This window comes from Pipra filicauda, unplaced genomic scaffold (assembly GCF_003945595.2).
Source record: "Pipra filicauda isolate LSUMZ 115617 unplaced genomic scaffold, ASM394559v2 scaffold7_size6619720_pilon, whole genome shotgun sequence".
Classification (NCBI taxonomy): domain Eukaryota; kingdom Metazoa; phylum Chordata; class Aves; order Passeriformes; family Pipridae; genus Pipra; species Pipra filicauda.
This window is the reverse complement of record NW_024104976.1, coordinates 850082-871568: the sequence shown is the minus strand read 5'-3', so window position 1 is coordinate 871568 and position 21487 is coordinate 850082. Positions and strand designations below refer to the sequence as shown.

Genomic DNA, 21487 nt, shown 5'->3' with positions numbered 1-21487 from the left:
GAGTTAATTTGGGCTTTCATTTTCTGGGGTGATAAATCTGTGCTTAAAATGGCAAGTTAAGAGAAAGCATACTTTTTCCTTTGTAAAACGAATCTCTGTTTTTCTTAGAATTATCAGTATTCAGTTTATGCTGACAGTTCTGTGGCTCCCAGCATATCTTATTCATGTCAAATCTTATTGATGAGTCAACTCATGCAGATCTGTATCACATACCTAGTATATGTAGAAAATTTAAGTATGTATTTTACAATTAGATAAGAATTTTTGGTGATGCCTTAAAATATTGATCTGTAAAATGATGAATTTTGTGAACTGTAGTCCAGTAAGACCAGCAATGAAGTCAATATGTCTAATCACTGTAGTTATCTGTACCATATATTATAGTGAGGTTGAAGTCTTCATTTGAAGAGGCAGTTACTTAGTGTTACCCTGCTGACAGAAATTCTCTGCTGAGAGCTGAATGCTCATATTAACCCCACAGCAGCAGTTTCCATCTGCAATCCATTCAGCAAAAGTTTATGTCACCTCTTTGTTCAAGTCAGTTGCAGGAGAAATAAGCTGTTCATTTCCACCTGCAAGTGCTGACCTGGGAAAGGTGAGAAGAGCAGCAGGAGCAGAAGTGCTCCCAGCTGCCCTTTAGGGAGGGATACCAGCAGGAGGCCAGGGCCGTGCACGGTGTTCCACGCCCAGAGGAAGAGTCACTCCCGTCATCTGTGCAGCGCCATCTGTGGCAGAAGGGAAGTGATGGAACAGTTGTGGATTTCAGACAATATTCCTCAGGATGCCAGGCAGCTCCCTGCCAGCCCTTCTCCTGAGCGGGTGATGCTGCAGCAGAGGGTTACCCTGGGCTGTGCGTGCTTTAAAACATCCCACAAAAAGAAGTGTCTTAAGAAGCTCTGCCTCCAGATGGAATGTGTTTGCCCCTCCATAGCAGGAGTATTGCATGGAAGTTAATAGCCAGAGGATTTTTTGGGGGCTGACTCTGCCCAAAATTTTAGGAGGTTTGCTCTCCTCTCCAGTTGGTCATGGTAAGAGACATTTTGGAGAAAACCAAGATATGAGACCTCTAGCAAATAGAAGACCTGTGGGCTGCTTTGATGTGTCCCACATGCCAGACAAGCAGTTTATCACCGCAGGGAGCATGTGAATCAAGCTGTCTTTATATCCACCCTTTATTTCTTTCTGCATTTATTCATTGAGCAAATTCATTTAAAGTTTTTCTAGCTGTAGGAAGAATAAAAAACCCCATTCCTGTAGACTCTGTTCTGGTAAAATACGAAGAATGACTCATAGCAAGAAGTACTTTACCAGGTTATATCAGGTCAACATTGAGTTTGTTGTACTTTAATCAGATAAGTCACAGTTGTTTGGGTCTGTGTTTTTAAAGCTTATTTCACTTGTTTTTATTTACCAAACATTCACTTTTCTCAGGACATTGGAAACATGAACTATTTCTATTAACAATTTCAATGTTTGCAACTTGGCTGCTACAACACAGATAATTTCTGGGGAGTCTTGAGCTGCTCTCAGCAGTCAGTAGATGACCTCCCCACTGACAGCTGTCAATCACATGTGCCATTGCCTTGGGGTGGATCTTACTTTGTGCCGGGGCCAGGACTCATTCCATAGGACAGAAACTACGGTGTTCAAACCAGACAGGCAAATTTGAGGGAAAATAAGTGCTACCAGCAGTAGTTCAGCGGGTCAGAGTATGTAAAAGGGCTGCAATTGCTGTGTGTAAGCATTTGAAGTAGCCACAGTCACATATGCTGTACACTTAGGTTTGCGTCAGCAGCTCTTTGGCAACAGACCCAGCCCTATCACAGTCAATTCCAGGAATCTATAACTAGTTCTACCTCTGTCTTCTCATACCCTTTCTTACCAATCTGTGCCTGCCTAGAAGGCTGTCACATGTGTAAGTCGTGTCTGCCAATGTGGAAATGTACTCAGGCTTTTGTTTTTCAACTAGGAAAGAAATTTCAAGGAAGAAATAGAAAAAGGTGTGAGTGAATAAAGATGTTTTTGTGCAGTTACTATATATGTGAGCTTTGGCTGGTTTGGTTTTGTTATAAGCTTGCAGCATTAGAGGTATTTTTGAAGCTCATGTAGTTCACCAATAGTTGAGAGTTTCTGCTAATCCTTGCTGAAGCCTTGATTTTTGACACAATACTTAATCACCATGTTACTTCTCAGTGCTACCAGCAGCACACAAAAAGTTGAAATGATTAATCAAATTATTTGAACAGATTTCAACAGGATTAAGAATTAACTGGAGTTCACCAGAATTTTCCAGCTGATATGCAGAAGGGGTTTTTCTTTTACTCAGGACAGCAAGTTAATGTGTAACAAGACAATTTATCTCATTTGGGCAGTTCTTTTGATTTAAGCTTAAATGGTGTATAGACAGGTACTTTCAGTGCTGCAATAGCCACAGATTTCTGGCAGAAAAGTGGTTTTCAGCCTCAGTCCTTTAAATACTTTGATGACTATTCATTCACAAACTTTTTAAAAGAAGCGTCTGAGAAACAGTAACTGACAATACTGGCTTTATCTCATCTGTTAAAATTCCCCTTGGACTGGGACTGATAGTCCAAGTGTACACTAGCCTGGTAGATGGGGGTTTGCATCCCCTCAGATGCCAGTGAAGTTCATCTCAGGCCCATCATTCAGTGACACTGGAAACACTTGCTGTTTTATGCTGGCAGTTGGAGTGTACAAAAAAATGTGTCAGGATTTGATTTGAAGTACGGTTATGGACAGAGAAGTGACTGTAAAAAGGCATGTCTTACATGTTCTCCCTCCATGTCCTTCAGGCATCTCTGCTGATTTACTGATTCAGACGAGTAGTTACTACTGTCAGTGCTATAAAACCAATAACCCTGGTGGAAAGAGATGGATTCCCTCCTGCTGTGTGCATTATCAGCAAAAGTATTTGCTGTTTTCTAGTGTGGATTTAGAGTAATTGGATGATGGGCCACAAGGGAGAATAAAGCAGCTTGAGTTTTCCAACTGAAGAGAGATTTTTAGTCTCAAAATTAGAAAAAAGATTGGAGAGTATTTAAACTAACCCGATCTGACCAGAATGACTGAGTAAATCTGAAACCCCTCCATGTCATTTTAACATCAGCTCTTAAAGGCCCTCTTAAACAAGACAGACAAACACTGGTTCCTGGCTTTTTTTTGCAGGCACTAGGTTGCCATTTTTCCTTGACTCATGTTTCTTGCTTATTTAATGTTGCAGTGATGACTTCCAAGTTGATAAATAAGTAAAATCACACATGAGAAACTCTGAGGGCTGAGCAATGGAGCAGTAAGGTCATAGAAAGAATGGAGGGTGCAATTCTAAAAGGTTTTTCTGTGGGATGTGCTGATGATTGTTTAAAATTACTTAATGGAAAAATTCCAGGCTGTAAAGCAATAAATCTGATCTTCAAGTGTGGTTTTAATATTGAAAAAGAACAATGTAAAAATGCCACCTTTGTGCTCAACAGCTCTTTTCTTTGCACATTTGAATCCAGAGATGTCTTCCGTTTACTGCATTGCCAAAAATTGTTTTCTTCTGCTTTCTTTGTCCAGTTACTTTTGAAGAGTTTATGTGACTCCAAGGACCATTGATTGGTCTCTGTTTCCTATTTTGAATTGGGAACATTGCTGTTCCTGCTTTTTAGTTTTCATTTCTGGGACAAGAGGTGAAAAATATTTAAGCACGTTGAAAGTGCTGATAGTTGCCTTGTGGGAATTCCCAAAGAACCAACCCCTGTGTAATCCTATTACAGTCTCCCTCTGTATTTATGTGTTTAACTACTTTAGAAAGTCTATCCTATACCACTTGAAGAGTCATTCAAGCTTGAATTAATGATTAATGATATAAAAGAGAAGCAACTGTGATAAACAGCACTTCTTGTCATTGCCCTCCTTTCCATGAAGGGACACGTGAGGGGAAAGAGCCCAGCTCAGTTCATGCTAAACTCTTTGCCTGTGTTACTTGATCAGAACCTAATGTGAGAATCACTGACATGTAGAAAGCATGACATATGACAGTGTTTTTGCAGGGTTTTTCAAAGCAAAGCTGCATTGCTTTGTCAAGTACAAATATCTGAGTTCTGGAACCATCTCTGGAGGCACTGGGTGGGAAGGAGAAAATGTAGAAAAATGCTGTTGGAGAAATGAAATTACTGTGTTTTTTTAGCACCCTTGGGCACCTGTTCCATGTGAAATTCTAAGGGCGGAATTACGTATTTTTGCCTTTCTCCTGGAGATTTAATGCTTTTTTGGACTTTAAAAGATGGAATTTTTAAACATTTCCATGTTTTGCAGAACAGTTGGACTGATACAGAGGATACAGAAAAATAACAATGTCTATCAGACTTTCGTGACTAATCCATTACTTTATGTTTAAAATAACAATAATTAAGAAAATAATTAAGCACTAACTTGTTGATTTCTGTTAATACAACTTAACATATAAATTTACAAAACCAGAGTAAGACTCTCATGAAGAAGCAGCATCATTATGGTATCAATATATCCCTGAGACAGTAGTAGATAAGAAATGTCTTCTCTAACAGAGATAATTTTTCTTTCTTCTTAAGTGTAATGCATTAATAAGATCCCTTCTTATTTCTTTTAGGCACCAGTAACAGATGTGCAGTTTGGCCCTATGAGACTTCATCAAGATCAACTTCAGGTAACACAGCAGTTCAAATTGAAGTCTTGATTTCTAAAACATCGCAGATGTTAGCTTAAAATTTATGACTGGAATTTTTCAGGGTACAGAGATCTTCACAGAGCATTTTTATCAAGTGATAATGTGCACATAACAGATTTTTATCTTGACATTCTATGTGATATCCTAAAAACCCTGCCTGTTTTCTCCAACCATCAGTCAGCTCATAAAAATAGAGCTATATATTCTTTGCTATCAGTTATCTTGTAATCAATTTAGTGAGTGCCTCATTTTGTATTTTACTGGTAGTCAATTCTTAATCAAAATCTCATCAAACTGATACTAAGCCTGTCAACTATTTTAATATATAAATAAAAAATAAGATAGATAAATAAAATAAATATAGTAAAAATAGAAAATGATTCAAATCAATTATAAAATAAAAATAGCCTGTCGCAATCGGCCAATAAATACCACTTAAATTTAATCAGTAAACCCACCTCCATCTAAAACACTCCCTTCAACTTCTCCCCCCCATCTATCACTCAAATCCTCCCCCTACTCTACTCCCCCGACTCACCACCACCCTATTGCTAGCCTCAGCAACCAACTTGCCCCATTATTCCCGCCGCTCTCATGACTTGTTTTTTTGCTGTTCATTGCTGACTGGCATTAATTAATCCTCCTTTGTCTCTTTATTAATAAAGGTCTTATGTCAGTTGTCCCCTTATTTGTCTGGGGTGGGTATGAGGTTTGCAGATACATGACTCCTTTGGACTTCCTTTGAAAATTCTCCCATATGCCCAAAGGCATACTGAACCGTTAATCATCCAAGATATTCCTCAGTCAGTAATTAGAAAACTCCTCAGTGAATGCCATCTGAACCTAATAATGTAAAAATGTCTTCGAGAATTGCAGTTCAACATCTTCCTGAGCTATTTTCAAAACAGACAGTAATGTTATTCAACATCAGATTTTAGAACATCCTCATCCAGCTGTTCCCCCAGTGTAAATAAGAAACATTTCTTGAATATTTCTGCCTCCTGTATTGTTATTAATGCTTTTATCACTTTTGCCCAGTCATAGGCCACTCTGAAGTGCTGCTGGTTTATCCTGGTAATATAGCTGGCAGGTGTGAGGAAAGGAGAAGTTGAGCAACATCTCATTTGTGCCAGAGTCAATCATACTGCTCAGATCTGCTGACTTTTTGTGCTATTGCTGAAAACCTTTCTTCCCCTCTTAAGGAGTGTTGTAAATTAACTTCACTAAATATAGCAAACAGTTTTGCAGGTTGCTATAAAAGGAACCTGAACTCAGCGAGTACAAAGTCCTTTAGTCTTACAAAAATATGCAGTACATGGAAATGTTAAGATTTACTGGTAGACACTTCACCAACCTGGTCCAAAGTATAACTAGCACTGGAGTTCCTAAAATCATCCGGAAGATAAACAGCAGTAGGATATGGTGTGAGTTACGTGTGCTCCGTATTATTGTCTGACTGAAGCATATATTTAAGTGTGGCTTGATTAAGTTACTTAAAGATTGGTGTCTTGGGACAATAGACCAAATTGGTTTATTTGTCCGTCTTTCCTGAAAGGCTGCATGTACTGAGTGATCCCCCAAAACAACACACCACAGATCTTTAGTCTGCCATGCTGTATTCTTTTAGGCAAAAGAAGTTTTTGTCTGCAAAACATTATCCTGATGCAAAGCACAATCGTATCAGTAAGAGTCCTCCTTAGCAGACTTTATCTTCTCTACTGTTTTAAATCCTAGAATTTGGAATACATTTCTAAAGAATTGGGCTTTATCATACTTTTAGTATATAGGTATTGTATTGATTTTAAAAAGGCTCGGAGAGATTAGCTATTGGCAATTACACAGCAAGTTAGGACAGAACAAATACTGGCTCACAGAACTGACTTCAGTTCTGGATTTCAACTATGGTAATCTCCTTCTGTGATATAAATCCCATGGCAAGCTTTGTGTAGAAGTCACACAGGGACATACTCCATATATAGAGGTACTACTTATGATTTCAGTCTGGCTTGAGTTCATTTAGACCAGCCTGTCTGTAATTTCCAGAAACCCCACAGAGTGGGCAGCATCCAGTACTTTGGGGAACTAGGATGAGATAAAAAGGAAAGCACATTTTTCATCGTGCTATGGACGCACCACTGAGTACTGATTCACACAAGATGAAACATGGCCTTTTTTTCCCTTTTCTAGAATATGATCCAAGAAAAATAAACCCCAAGAAAATGGTTGCGTGTGAGACAGTTTCGGTGAAGTTGACTTGCTGTTAGTTCATGTACACTGTCTGAAACGCAGGCACCCAGTCTCTGCTGGCTGCCTAAGCTCTCTTTGTAGATAATGACAAGAGAAACACTTTCCAAACTTGTTCTCCCCGTGTGGATGTACATGGTTCTGGCAAACTGTTTTATCCACTTGAAACACCTCTGTATACAGACAATTATAAAAAAGCAGTGCTCTGTAGAAAGCAATTCTGTTAAAAACCAATTAAGGATTAAGCCTTGGAAGTGGCTTTAAAAAACATGTTAAGAATAGGCAAAAGTTACAGACTCTGTATACTGCATATGTAAGATTTGTTTGTAATTCTTTAATGCAGGTACTTTTAGTGTTTGCTGAGGAAGACGACCAGAGTAATGGGTTCCGTTGGGCATGTGAGAAAGCTGGATTTCGATGTAACATTGCCAGGACACCTCAGTCTGCACTAGAAAGCTTTCTAGATAAACACCATGACATTATCATTATTGACCATAGGCATTCCAGATACTTTGATGCAGAAGCATTATGCAGGTAAGCACCATTTCAGTGCAATTAATGCTTAGCAATATAGTTAACACATCATCAAAGTTTTTTTGCTTTTATATGACCTTTTTATAAACTATTGATCATTGATATACTTTTCTGGACAGGTGTGCACTGACAGCATCAAATAGTATTACCTCAGTGCTTTACATCTGATAGCAGCAGCATTTTTGGTTGTGTGCTCGGGTGTCTGAAGCTCGATCTGGCTTGGAGCCACAGCATACAAATTTTCTGGCCATAGTGAACTGTTGGGTTTTTTGTTTGTTTTTCTTCTGTTAGTTTTTTTTTATTCCCAAATCCCTGGTTCCTTGTTTGCACACTAAATCAACTGCAAAGATAGCATATATCACCAAGCAATTCAATTAATACATTCACTTCATGAATGTTCTGATTTTTTTGCAATGTTACTTGCTGTTGAGCAACCCCAGATGCAAACAGGCAACGTTTGGTGCGTGTGTTTCCATACCTACAACATTTGAAAATATGTTATGAAGAGCAAAGTTGCAATCTGATTCCAAAAATACTTTTAGAAACTGCTGTGAAGTATGAAAAAAGGAGAAAAAGATTTGCCTTTCTGAGTCTCTCCACAGAGACTTGACAGGCAGTGGTGCCTTGCTTCAGTGAGTTCTTTCCAGTGAAATACCCCTTGGGAATGTGTCTAGACTGAATAACAGGCTGTGGGGTGGGGGTGGCAGGGTCAGGGTATGTACCCTGGGTGAGTGTGGTGGGGCCAGGGCACTGGGACAAAGGCTCTTCTTGCTAAACTGAAGGAACTAGATAAGATCTTTGTCAGGCAAACTCTAGGTATCAGCACTGTTCCTCTTCTCCCATGTTTACCATTCTGTCCCAGAATAAAGGAAAATGCACCTGAAATGAGTGAGGCCAAGTCCTTCAAACAAGTCCATTATAAGCCATTTCAGAGTGGAGAATTTTTGCTGTTCCCCCACTGATAACATTTGAGTTTTAGAATAATCTTATGTTCATGGAGTCTCAGATATGGCTGAATTTATTCTCCTTTCTTAGTAGCAGGCTCGGGATTTGATTTTTGTTTTGTTGTTAAATGAGTTAAAAGAGACATTTTAAGAAAAGTACTGTGTGAATAGTCTGTAAAGTCATGACTTCTGAAATGTGAACTTAAAAAAATTTAAATTATTTGCTTTTTATTTAAAGGTCTATCAGAACAACGAAAGCCTCAGAAAATACAGTCATTATTTGTGTAGTACAAAGGTAAATACTCATATCTTTACTTTCAAGTGTGATCAAAAGTGTAAATCTTATCATTTTAAAAGTAAATACTACATTAAAACTTGAATGAGAACTTCTTACTGGGCTAGTAATAACTATATGCCACATAAAGTTTTCACCATCCTCGACCACAGGATTAAGGCAGGATTTTTTTTTTCACTTCTGCTTTCACTAAGGAGGTCTCACTTTGTGTTTTGATTTTGGGCTTTTTTCCACTCTCCTGATCATTGCAAGCTTTCAGAGTATGCTTCAAACAACTTCTGCAGCATCCTGTGCAGAATGTCTCACAGATCTGTATTTTGAACCTTTCTTGGTCTGCCTTTTAATATGATTAATCTCAGCACAAACAGGAGACCTTCTAAGTTGTGAAAAAAGATACAGAACAATTTGATCAGTACAATTTGATCAGTACAAAGTATCATCTGACCACAGAAGTTCTAAAAGCAAGACAAACTATATTATGACATCTCAGTAAAGCACTACATATGCTTTTTCCATCCGCCTCCTCTGAAAACATTACTTATATATCATAAAATAATGTAAAAAAATCAATATATTTAGTCTGAAATGAAATAACTGGAAGACAATTTCCTCAAAGTACGATTTTGGGAATAGCCATTTCTCAGAAAACATAAATTCTGAAAACTAATTATGAGGTGTTGAAATTCCCCATTAAAAATATACCCCCATCTCTAGCAAACAAAAGACCATAACTAAACATTTCAAGACCCGAAACTTCAAGTGTAAATAAAAACTTTAATCTGCTCATTTACAGAAACTTAATATAGTTGCCTTTCTTCCAGATTCCAGCCATGCATTCACATACATTGAGTGTCTTTTAACAGTTAATACAGCCAAGTTTTTCCAAATTATTTAGGTAGTTCATTTAGGAATATGTCCTCCCAAAGTGACCCACTGGAAGGCACTGGGTAGGCAACACTAGCAAATCTGTCCTCATTCGGGCATCTTGAGTTGCCCATCTAGGATTTGGTACACTCAGACAGGGAATTTCTTAAAACTTTGGCTGTATTGACTTTCAAGTGCATCTCTGACTAAGGACAGCATAAACAATAAAGAATCCAGTACCAAAAAAAATAGGAATAGTCCAACAACCTAGGTCATTAATTGTTTTCCTTGAAGCACAAGGTTTTTTGTGGTGTAAGCAGCACCTTACGTGCATAAAGGAAAATAACATTTTGACTTCTCCATGCCAAAGATGAAAGGTTATTAAAAACCACAAAAAATATATTTTATTCCTAGATCCTGTAAAGATCTAGCAGTATGTGTGACATCTGGGATACAAGTATGTCAATGGATTGTGAAATTTGGCCTCAGTTGATTACAAAAATAATCTCTGACTTTATTATTCTTTTTTCAAAGGCATACTGACCGTGAGGAGTCATCAATATTGCCCCTGATCTCTGCTGGCTTCACAAGGGTATGTATGTTGCAATATTGTACTGGGTTGCTCTGATATTTCAAAATTTTCATGCAAGAAACTATCCAGAAGTTTGGCTCAGTCCTTTTTTGTGTCAGTGATCCAACCTGTAGATCCTGTTCGTGCTGCTCATTCCTGTAGGTCCCAGTTCTGACCACTGTACACCAGTAGGATTAGAATAATGCTGAGTAGGTGGCCATTCTCAGGAACGTCAGAAGTGGTGCTGAGACTTTTTACTGCTTTATGCCTTTATTTCAGATGAAATATATGATGCTCTGCTTGAAAAGTTGACATGGATAAAATTGACTGGTGACTGTGGCAGAGAGCAGCTTGCAATGAACAGCACAATGTGCTGTGGGAAATCTCTTCTATCAAATGCCAATTCACATCTGTAAACAGGCTTCAGACACTGTCAAATGCTATTATCTATTGTTTGGAGGCACTTGAAAAGTATTGCATTGAATCTGTTCCTTGGCAACTATTCCAACTAAGCTAAAAAGATACTTATTAGTGCATCAGTTAAGTGGATTCCTTATTGCATTCAGCTGACAAAGGAACAAAAATGGGCCTGATTTACAGTGTGATTCAGAATATTTGGTTCCATGATCACCAGATTTTTTGCTGTCCCATCACATTCCATTTGCACCCCTCTGCTTATTTCTAGTAAGGTCCCAGTCCAGGAAATGCTAGAGCCTGAAGATAATGGTATTTAAATGAAAAGAGTCATTCCAGGGGGCACATAAGTAATTTAACACGGGTTATGAATTATTTATGGATCAGAGCCTTGGAGATGGGGCTAATGGCAAAGCACAGAAAATTTTGTTTAGCACCTTAATGTGGTGGCTTACCTTTGATAATCAATCCTCCCTGCAAACTATCCACTTCTGTGCTGGTTTAGCATGAACAAAGATTTAACATTTCAGGCTCATACCTGGTAAATATGAGAAGTGTTAAAATAACGTGAAAGATACTGAGGTCGTTGCTATACAAGCCCCAAAATCCATAATTGTATCCAATGGTAGGTGTGTTTGACTGGAAATTTTGCTTTCTTCTATGTAGAAAATTTGGAGTATTAGCAATTAGAAACTCAAAATAATCTCAGATTTCGATGCCTTGAGAGACAACAATTTTTTCACTTTATTTTAAATAAGTAGCATGAGAGCTAAAAGTAGATTTTTAAAAAATACATTGATCCTCCTAACAAACACAGAGAATAAACAGATTGGTTGAACCTCATTACCATGAGGATCAGTCACCTTTTCAAAATGCAGTAACCTAAAAAGTTTTACTATTCCCAAAAAATAGTTTTCTCGGGTTGCTTGTGTCACAGCATGTTCATTTTTGGCCTGTCTACTCCTTTTTTTGGTTCTTTATCAAGGAAAGAAAACAGAGCTTCATACCCTTGAATTCGGAAATGTGTATTAATTAAATATTTCTAACCTTTTATTTGCAGAGATATATAGAAAATTCTAGTAGAATGGCCTGTTACAATGAGTTGATTCAGCTGGAATTTGGACAGGTACAGGCACAGTTCAAACTAAGGTAATTTTACCAAAAACGTTATCAACAAAAAAATTTCAATTCAGCCACATCTTAATAGAGTATTTATTTTATGTGTGATAGTTAATTATAGAATGGCAGTTAGCTAAGAAAAAACATTAATTGTTGAAGTACAATGTTATCCAGTATGGAGTGGTAATACTTTATTGTCATATATGAGAAGACTTAAGAGGATAAAATTTTATGAGATGCTTTGTGGTTTTTTGTTTGTTTCCAGGGCGTGTAATTCATTATTTACAGCATTAGAGAAAAGTCAAGAAGCCATTGAGATCACAAGTGAAGACCATGTAATACAGGTTTGTTCCAGTTATAAAAATACAGAAAATTGCTCTGTATTTTATTTCATCCATGATTACACTTACTCTTTCTTATGGCACAAGAATCTAATCTAACTTAATGGTTCTAAAAGATTGAAGTGAGTTTAGCTGTAGAGTAGAATTTTCTCCATTTAAAGTATCTTGCATAAATCCAGTCAATTTTAAGGGTGATTGTTTCTGAATGAATAAGGATTTACTCTCTTGTTTTTATTTTTTGATTGATTCTTTTGTATCAAGAATGAATGCAGCCACTGGCTTGTAAGCATTCTTTTCCAAAAATATTGTATGTTAATTTGATACTGTTGAAATTCTAATGGATATTCTATTTAAATAATTGTACACTTTTTTTTCCCTAAAATCTGATACTGTTTGATGTCTCAGAATTCTTGGGCCAACTGTTTTTGAATGTAATCCTCTCTTAGAAATGTCTTTAAAATAGGGAAAAGAAATTGTGCTTAGGTTTGCAGTTCTGAAAACCATCATCTTTATAAAGGAGTTAGTTCCATCCCCAGCTATGAAGCAGTGAAGAGTGATTTTATTATCAGCAAAGAGCTTGAGTCTAAGCCTCTGGGAATTATAACATGCATATAAATTGTACCTTCTTGACCCAAATCTTGACACTGGCAATTTCAATTCAGGATGTACCTTCTTCATCCCTTTTAAAAAAATAACAGAACACATCCTGAAGTTGTTTTAAATATGTTTTTTTCAGACCCAATTTTGTCCCTCTGCTGACAGTCCCAGAGTATGAGAGAACCGACATGTGCAGGAGTCCTGGAGCTCCAGCGGGCAGGGCTTTCGCACATGGAGGGGAACCTTTTGGAAGGAACCTTTAGGGGGGAACCTTTAGAAGCAGAGGGCATTTCTCTCATAGTAAAACACTGTAAGTTGTGAGACATTCAGATGCTGTTTTGACAGGAGCTGTGCCTGTAACTCAGCAAGAGAGAGGGTCACAAAGGTGTGGGCTGTTGGTAACAATCTTCGGTTTTATTGGGCAAGGGCCACAAAACTGCAATGAAATGCAACGTTCACTCCAGAGAGAAAGTGCTTTATTAAATTCCACTTCTTCCAGTTTGCTTGGTTGGACCTGCCAGGACAGGGAAATAGTGATGGTTGGCCCTTACATAGAATAAGACAATGAATTTGCTAATAGATAAGGTTAATATTCCTATGGTATCCCACTGTCAAATCTGTGATTTTTAGGAACACAGAGGTAGGTTTGAGGTTTATATGTTTGAGAACTGACAGAACCTATTTTTCAGGAATTTATGCTGTCTTTCTAAACTCTGTTAATGTGTAATACTCAGCTGTTTCTTCCCTCTCTTTGCTCACAGGCACACACTCCACAGAACTATTCTGGCACGGACATTCCTGTTTTGCTTCACAAATAAAAAAATGTGGGCATCTCTCTCAGGAGTAGTACATGCTGACATTTATTTCAAGCTGGGAAAGACATCCCATGGTTTAGCAAACAGAAAAGAGGGATTTTGTTGTGCTTTAAGTATACTGTTCAATGGGTATTTGTTTGTTTTTGTTTCACAGTACGTCAATCCTGCTTTTGAAACAATGATGGGCTATCAAATAGGTGAACTAATACAAAAGGAATTAACAGAAGTGCCTATAAATGAAAAAAAAGCTGATTTCCTAGATACTATTAATTCCTGCATAAAGATAGGAAAGGTGAGTAATGGCATTGTATCACTTATTGTTTGCTACCTGTAAGAGTTGTTGCAGTCCAGAGATGACACGTTGTGACTTGCAGCTTCACAGAAAAGTAGCATTTGCAACTTTCTCACTCAAAACAAGAACAGGAAGTAAAAAATGGGAGTTTTTTTAAGGGCTTCTTTCTCTTTTCTTGCTTGGAAGAGGTACTTGTTTTATGAAAATAAGTGACTTGCCGAGTTTCTTTACAATTTATGCTGTTTGTAGCAAACAAGAGAAATGAGATGGATGCACATGTTATCCAGTGCTATGTAAATGAGAAAAGTACCATGTTGAACTATGACATGTGGAAGCAAGTTCAGAACGTAAAAATATCAGAGACATTTGCAATATCACTTGAGAGTGATAGGTGTCAGCTGCCAGCTAATGATATGGGAGATGTCTAATGGATTTCCATTAGAAATGTTCATTGCACTAAGATTGTCAAGGTCTGGCTTTAAGGGAGATCTTTACAAAGGGATGTTACTGTTTGCCTGGTACTCCATGATGTTCCTTTGGGAGTGTTGTGGATGTATGTGAGGATCTGTTTAGGAGCTCCCATCTGCATTTCTACAATGAGATGTAAATGCTTCTGATGCCATTGAACATGTCACAGTACCACATAGGAAGAAGATCATGGAGATTACAGAAATAGATTTGGGAATTGGTGTGTTGGGTGGTGTGTCATGGCCCACGGTCAGACCTGAGTCAGGACAGCCGGTTGGGTCGTACCGACTGTCCTGGGGGAAGCAGCACATTACTGGCACAGAGCAAGGAGATGCTGAAGTGAATCATGGCACTCTGTGCATCTACACAGGGTTGCAAGGTTGTGGTGAGTCATACTCTGTAAATCAGGGTGCTGACACAAGCACTGATCAACAAAAGCTGTGCTCTGGCTGGGGGCAGATCCCGTGTGCCTTTCAATGAGAATGTATCGCTCATTTCTACATGTATTGGCTGTTAAAAGAGATCCCAGTGACAGACAATAGCTTGGATTATGGTGCTTCACATCTCTCTTGCCTGACCAAAATTATCTCAAAGTAAATGAGTGTAATATGAAACCGATGTTAGAAGAGAGTATTTATTAAGTTATAATTCAAATATATTGGATGTGTCAGGTTTTAAATCCACAATGTCAATTCTCAAGATATGAAGTGAGAAATTTTTTAATATTTTAGTGGGCTGATAGAAATGTCATTTATAACAGAAATATGTTTTACTCTATGAATGATGGAAATCTAACCCTAATCCATCTCTTTCCTTGCTCTTATTTTACTCCTGACTGTACGACTTCAGTGGTGAGGGCTAATGGAATACTACCTATCTGTCTATCTGGAACAGTTTAAGCTGTTTCAGGTGGATATATTCTGTTTACAGATATTTTGTGTTTCCCTTTGGAACACTTCATAGTATGTAATCTGTGTAACCTTACATTTATATATTAATATAAAAATGAATTACAAATAAAATTATTACAGGAAGTAGTTGCAAGTCAAGGTTAACTGTGAGGAATAACCTTTGAAATATTTGAATTTTTTAAATCATTTGTGTCAAGATGTTACGGAGGTGCCTAACTTATCTGGATCATTCTGATGTGGTCTGTGCATTGCTTTCAGTCTTGTGATTTCTTTATGTCCTAAATTTAGAAGACTATCTTCCCACTACAGTAGGCCCTATATTGGCTACTGTAGGTTACAGCATATCAAAAAAGCCAACTGTCCACTACTGTGATATTCTCCTGTCAACAGGTTTGGCTTTTCTGTTTTGAACAAACATGGTAATATAATAATAAAAATAATAGAAAGCAAGGTTTTTTTCTGGTCCTTAGAAAAATGTGAACTGCATAAAATCTACCTCTCATCTTTAAATGGAATTTAGGAAGATGGACTCTTGCAGCATTTCCCCTCTTTTGCTGACAAACATAATGCTGTGGGCAAGTTTAGTATATCCAAAGTTCATAGGCATTATACTCAACAATTGCTAATTGCATGGTACGTAGGGATTCTTGGGTCAGGATGTTGTTTGTCTTAGCAAAAACAATATCTCTGGAAGTTCATTTTTTGTTACTACAGCTGGCTGTAATTTGCAAGAAGTCAATGTTATTGAAAGACATGTTCAGCCATCCATACTTGAGGAGTTTAAAAAAACTTCGTTCTTCTGTTTCATGATTCAAATTGCATCCATTAAGATGAAATGTGCAATTCTGACTAGAATTCTTGCTACCTCTGATCTCTGCAGTTTGACACAAAGCTCTTTATCTTAGTTTTGCTTTTTTTTGAAGTGAGATGTGTAGCTATTGATAAAGCAGACAAGACATGCAATTCCTCTGACTCCTTGGGAGCTGTTTGCAAGATATCAGTCTTTACAGAGTGGGTGGGAGAGCAATCACAGTCTGTGATAAAGGTCTATGGCAATTGCTTCCTAACTCAGCCTTACTTTCTTACAGATTGTTTTCATGACACCTTGAGTTTATTTTGGTTTGCTCTGTTTTCTAAAAGCAGTTTGCTGAACTTTGCTGTCTTGTGCAAGAAGCCCCAGTCTAAAAGGAAGGCTGAAAATTGGGGGATTCCTTACTGTGCATGTATGAGTGCTCAGTGGACAGATGCATGCCTTGGACTTCTTAATGGAGTTTGAAACATCAGCACTGACCACTCTGTAAAGGGTGAAACTGTGTGTTTTTTTACTGTGAATGATTTGTACTCTGTGTTTGATCCCAGCACACCATGCCATAGAGCAGGGACTGATCACAGGGCGTGTGTGGCTCTAATGCAGACAGAACGATGAGCTTGACTGACAGCATGTCTTAGGAAGCAGCTCTTCTCTGTTGGATTGCTGACAGAGACTCTGGGAAGAGCATATGGTGTTCTTAAAATACATTTAAGTAACATCCCTGGGAGAACTTTACCTACCAGCAGGAGTTTGGCTTGGACCTGCTATTTCTCAAAATTGTGCTGACCTTTTCCCTCACACATTTCCTGCCACAGTTTCACAGGTTTTAGAAATTCACAAGTTGAAAAAATCGATCTGTTGACTAGGAAGAACACATTAGTGAATAACCTGTCTTGAGAAGGATGCACTTTCAATGAGGGAATTATCCAATCTGTACGTTATGACTTCATCCCTTTATGTACATCCTGGGTTTATTGCCTGGGTTAGAGATCAATTACTCATCTCTACCTCATCCTGGTTGTCAGGAGACTATCGATATAAATATTTTAATTATGAGAACATTGAATTTTGTGATGCTTACTTTATCTTCATTTGTATTCCTCAAGCAGCTCACAGGAGAAGATATAACACTCGCTTCACAGTTTGTTATACACAGTTCTTTTCTCTGACAGATCCTCAGAAAAGCCTTTCATATTTTTTTCTGTTCAGCCCGTTACCATGCATTTCTCTGTGGGCTAGAGTCTGTTTGCTGGCTCCATCAACATAAATACAAAACTCTTCTCTCCGTACCTGTGCTCTGGCCTACCTGACTGTGAAATCAGCCTCACTTGACTATGTCAGTCTCACATAAATAAATATGTATCATCTGCCTCATGAAGGTATTTTCACATATGTTTGTAAGATCTGATCTGCAGTCTCTTGAACTCAACTGAAATACGGCAATTGCACCAGCAATTGCAATGAGCAGTTTGTATCAAGTGAATGTGCAATATGAAATAAATTATTTATTAATCTCTTGGTATTTATTAGATGCCCAGCTCAAAATACACACCTATTTAAAAAGGCCACCAATAGCTGTTCTAGGGATGGAAATGTGTAGACAATCCTAAAACCAGACTGCTTTTAAAGGGAGGCAGAATCCAGGAGCTATTTAACTAGGCTCTCTTCTGCTTTAAAAAAAAAAAAAAAAAAAAAAAAAAAGGAAAAATTTCTGGCACTTTTTGATAGTAAACTGACAGTATGGAAAGTAAATGTAGTAGGATATCAAAGTACTTTTATTCACAGATATATTTAATGCGTAATCAGTGATAGGACTTCCCAACTCTGCAGGAGAGACGGTGCAGTTCAGAAGAGAAGGTGATCAGGTCGGTGTAGCATTTTTGCACTGACCTTCCTGTCCTGGAACAAGTCAACAGAGTCAGAGAGAAAGTCGGGCAGGTCAGTGTAGCAGTCCCAGCCATGTGGTGTGTGGTCCTGGGCAGGGCAGGGTGGTGCCCCACACAGTTAGAGCCTGATGGCACTCCCGGAACCTCGGGGGAACTCCTGCTCCAGGCAGAGACTGGTCTGAGCTCTTGCTCTGTGCCAGATCTCCCCCCAGTGACCCACAACACCACTGAGGTAGGATGTTGAAGAGAATATATGGTCAATTCCCACAGCATCTGAGGTCCAGTTGTTGCCATCAGGGCACTCACAGGCTGCCTCTCTGGAAGTTCTCTATGCATTGGCAGCAGCACAGTGACCTACAGGTTTGTTCCAGGGGAGAAATTTGAGGGTAACCAGTCCTGCCTGGTTTTGTATAGTAAGACAGCTTTCAATGAAAGAAGGCATGAACCTACAGCTTCTATTCCTGTTTTATCTGATCTTCCTTCTACTTGAATTATTTTTTCAGGAATGGCAAGGAATGTACTATGCAAAAAAGAAAAACGGAGATAGCATACAACAAAATGTGAAGATACTACCTGTCATCGGACAGGGAGGGTAAGTATGAAAGCTAAACAATGATTTATGTCTCAAGGCTCAGTTTAGAGTTCAGTTGTTTTCTGCAGACATTAGATTATCTTGTTACTGAGTATAATGGAAGCTTATGCAAGGAAGGGAGCCTCAGACCTCTGTTTTTAATTCCTTGGGGCAAAATCAGCTTTACATGCTGTGTGCAGGGAAAGTGAAATTCTCCTACTTCTCCCCCAAAAGGAGCCAAAGATCCAGGTGTGCTCACTTGTGACCCTGACTCTTCTAATACTCCCTGAAGTTCAGGTGCACTCTCTGGTCTCTCTATGCTTTGTGGTGGGACCATCAGGTCCAACTGTGCACCTGTACCATGTCCCTCCATGCTCACCTACTCATGGCTGTTGCCAGGTGTCTTTATGTGATAAGGTCACTGTGTGCTTTGGTTATGGGCAAAATTCAAGCATGTCTTGATTTTTATGCAACTTCCACTTGGTCCCCAAATCGAGCCTTTGGAGCACACAAGTAGATGTTAGTTACTGGTATGATGAGTCCTTTCAGGGAAAGAAGGTGGATCAGATTGCATGCAGTAGTAGGTTCAAATCCCTTTAAGGCTTAATCAAGAGCATAGCACGTCATCTCAGACTCGGCTGAGACAATTGTTTGTTAAAATTGTATCTTCGAGAAGGAAAGGCCAAATGCAGCTTTTTCAAGCAGTAACATCCTTAAGGAAAAAAAAAGTTTTTGATGTTTTGGGTTGATTTAATCCCTGGAAGTAATTCATGTTCTTTAGTCTCCATCAATAGAGTGAAAACGTATTTTCAGTTTAAGATGTCAAACTTTTAAGACATGTATGTATTACATACATTGCTACTTACGGAACAACCTAAGCCCATTTGAAGCTGACTTAGGAAGTTTTTTGCTAATCAGGGGTTTAGTTTTCAGTTTGATTGCTCTGTCCCTAAGTCCTATAGAAGATTTTGAGTTTTGGACAGCACTGTTGCATTTTTCGCATTTATATCATACATGAAACATCCTACAGTAGCCCAGAAGAAGCTAGGAGAGTGGGGGGAGAGCAGAGAGAAAGAGGAGGAGACAGACTTTGCAAAAGATGCTTCTATTTTCCCCATGACATGCAGAACTGTGGGGTTTTCCTCTTCCAAGTTGAGCCTTCCTGGCAGAACAGGATTTGTGCTAAAATAATCTGTTGCTCTTACCTACTTTGAGTATCAGCACTGAATTAGAGCTGAGGTTTGGATGGGAATTAACACACTGTTTTTTGCCTACAGAAAGATTAGACACTATGTGTCAATTAGTAGACTGTGCAATGACAACAATAAGGTAAGTGAAAATAGTGTATGCTTGCTTTAGTTTGAGCCCTATATATTATAAAATACTGGCAAAGTTCTGACTAACTGGATTTCTCATACTGAATTGTAGGTGGAGAAGACATGTGAATGTATTCAGGCTGAATCTCAGACAGGTATGACACATCTCTTTCATCCTAATAAGTGGAGAACATATCTGAGGAAAGAATTAAGGCCATTGTTAGTAATTTGACTGAAAACACAGTTGCACAGAACAGTACAATTTACCTACTGATAAGTTGGGAATTCAGCTCAAAAGGCAGGAAAATAAATACAAGCCCTCTCTACCTGCCTCATTTGTTTTAGAAGTGACATAAATCAACCCCCCTTTGAAAACACAGTAATGGGGCCCCAAGCTGGTATTGCTGGATTCAGCGTCACATTTCAGTTGTAGGTGGTGGATCCGTGTGACAGAACTAGAAATAAGGAGGATGCCCTGTAGTCACATTGCTGTGGCTGGTCTGTAGTGGCATGTGTGTCTGCATTGCTTTCAGCTGTACTGGGGGAAGTTTGCATGTGGGTAGAAATGAGGATGACCAACACTATTATTCACCCTCATCCCACATATCAACACTTCAGTTATGACATCCTCGGTATCCATGCTGTAGGTACTTGTTAACTATAGCCTTGCTAGGACAGTTTCTGTCTGTCAGGGTCTGTAAGGGACCTGGGATACACTGCCTACTTTGGTAGTGTGTACTCTGCTTGGGCCAAGTAGTTCTTGATGGCAGTGGTCCCTTGAGTGAACTCAGGTGTGCTGCACAAGTTGTATTCACAACTACAATTGTGTCACTGTGGCAAGAGAGGCACTTTTTCCTCCACACTGTTAGTTTCTTTCTGCACAAACACTGAGGCATGTTCTGCCAGTGAGCATGACTGGGTTCATGGTGGTGTCACTGGGCGAGTTTAAAAGGGAGCTTTCATTGGCTCCCACGTGCTGAAGTGTTGTGGTGAATGTCACTCAGCTGCTGTCAGGCTTTTTCTGAGCTTCAATTCCTTTGACATACATCTTAGGCACAGCTTCATGTCATTGTATGATATTTTCTTCACAGATACTCAGACTTGCAGACACAAAGACATGAGGAAAGGATCCCTAGATGTCAGATCCACCACATCACGAGGGAGTGATGGTATGTTAAACAAGTCATTGTATTGGGTCTGGCTGAGTTGGAGTTGCCACACAAAACCAATACACAAATTGTTATATTTCTTACCTCTTCTCTTGATAAAGGTGTGAAGATATTTTTTTATCGATTTGGTTTTCTTTCACTCTGTTGTATTTTGCTCTGTTAGATCACCACAAACTTTATAGATGAGTCATATTCAAAACTGCTGCTGGTACTTACGTGATTTTGTTAAAGCATGCATCATCACAGTCTAGGCAGCATACACGAGTGAAGTATGGAAGTAGGTCTGTGGCAGTGAGAATACAATCCTGCTCCAGTATAGCAAAAATAGTATTGATTTTTCTTCTTACAGACTGCTCAGCAAACAGTTACAGAGATGTGTCTGCATTTTATAGGTAGCACAACATCCAGAAAAATCTTATCTTGACTTTTTCTCTACAGAAATAAATTTGCTAAACGATATAAAACATTTGTTTTTAAATTTCCAATGAATAATAGGTCAGGACCTCTGCTGTTTTCATTTGGCATAGCTACCCACTTCAGAGGAGCTTCACTGATTTACCTCAGCTTGGAAGCTGACTCATTATGACTTGTCATGTTGCATCAGGCAGCAAGAGTAG

The 21487-nt window shown here is 38.6% G+C and overlaps 1 protein-coding gene across 3 annotated transcripts in view; it reads left to right on the top strand.

Moving 5' to 3' along the window:
• Positions 1-21487, top strand: part of PDE8A (phosphodiesterase 8A) — a 120584-nt gene that overhangs the window by 81570 nt on the left and 17527 nt on the right. For all 3 annotated transcript variants that reach the window (XM_039390056.1, XM_039390055.1, XM_039390054.1), the window contains 11 exons: positions 4631-4687; positions 7296-7486; positions 8669-8725; positions 10124-10181; positions 11635-11723; positions 11959-12037; positions 13601-13738; positions 18318-18406; positions 19663-19714; positions 19814-19856; positions 20793-20870. In XM_039390056.1, the coding sequence (XP_039245990.1) occupies positions 4661-4687; positions 7296-7486; positions 8669-8725; positions 10124-10181; positions 11635-11723; positions 11959-12037; positions 13601-13738; positions 18318-18406; positions 19663-19714; positions 19814-19856; positions 20793-20870 (901 nt within the window). In that variant the 5' untranslated portion in view covers positions 4631-4660. The remainder of the gene's footprint in view (positions 1-4630; positions 4688-7295; positions 7487-8668; positions 8726-10123; positions 10182-11634; positions 11724-11958; positions 12038-13600; positions 13739-18317; positions 18407-19662; positions 19715-19813; positions 19857-20792; positions 20871-21487) is intronic.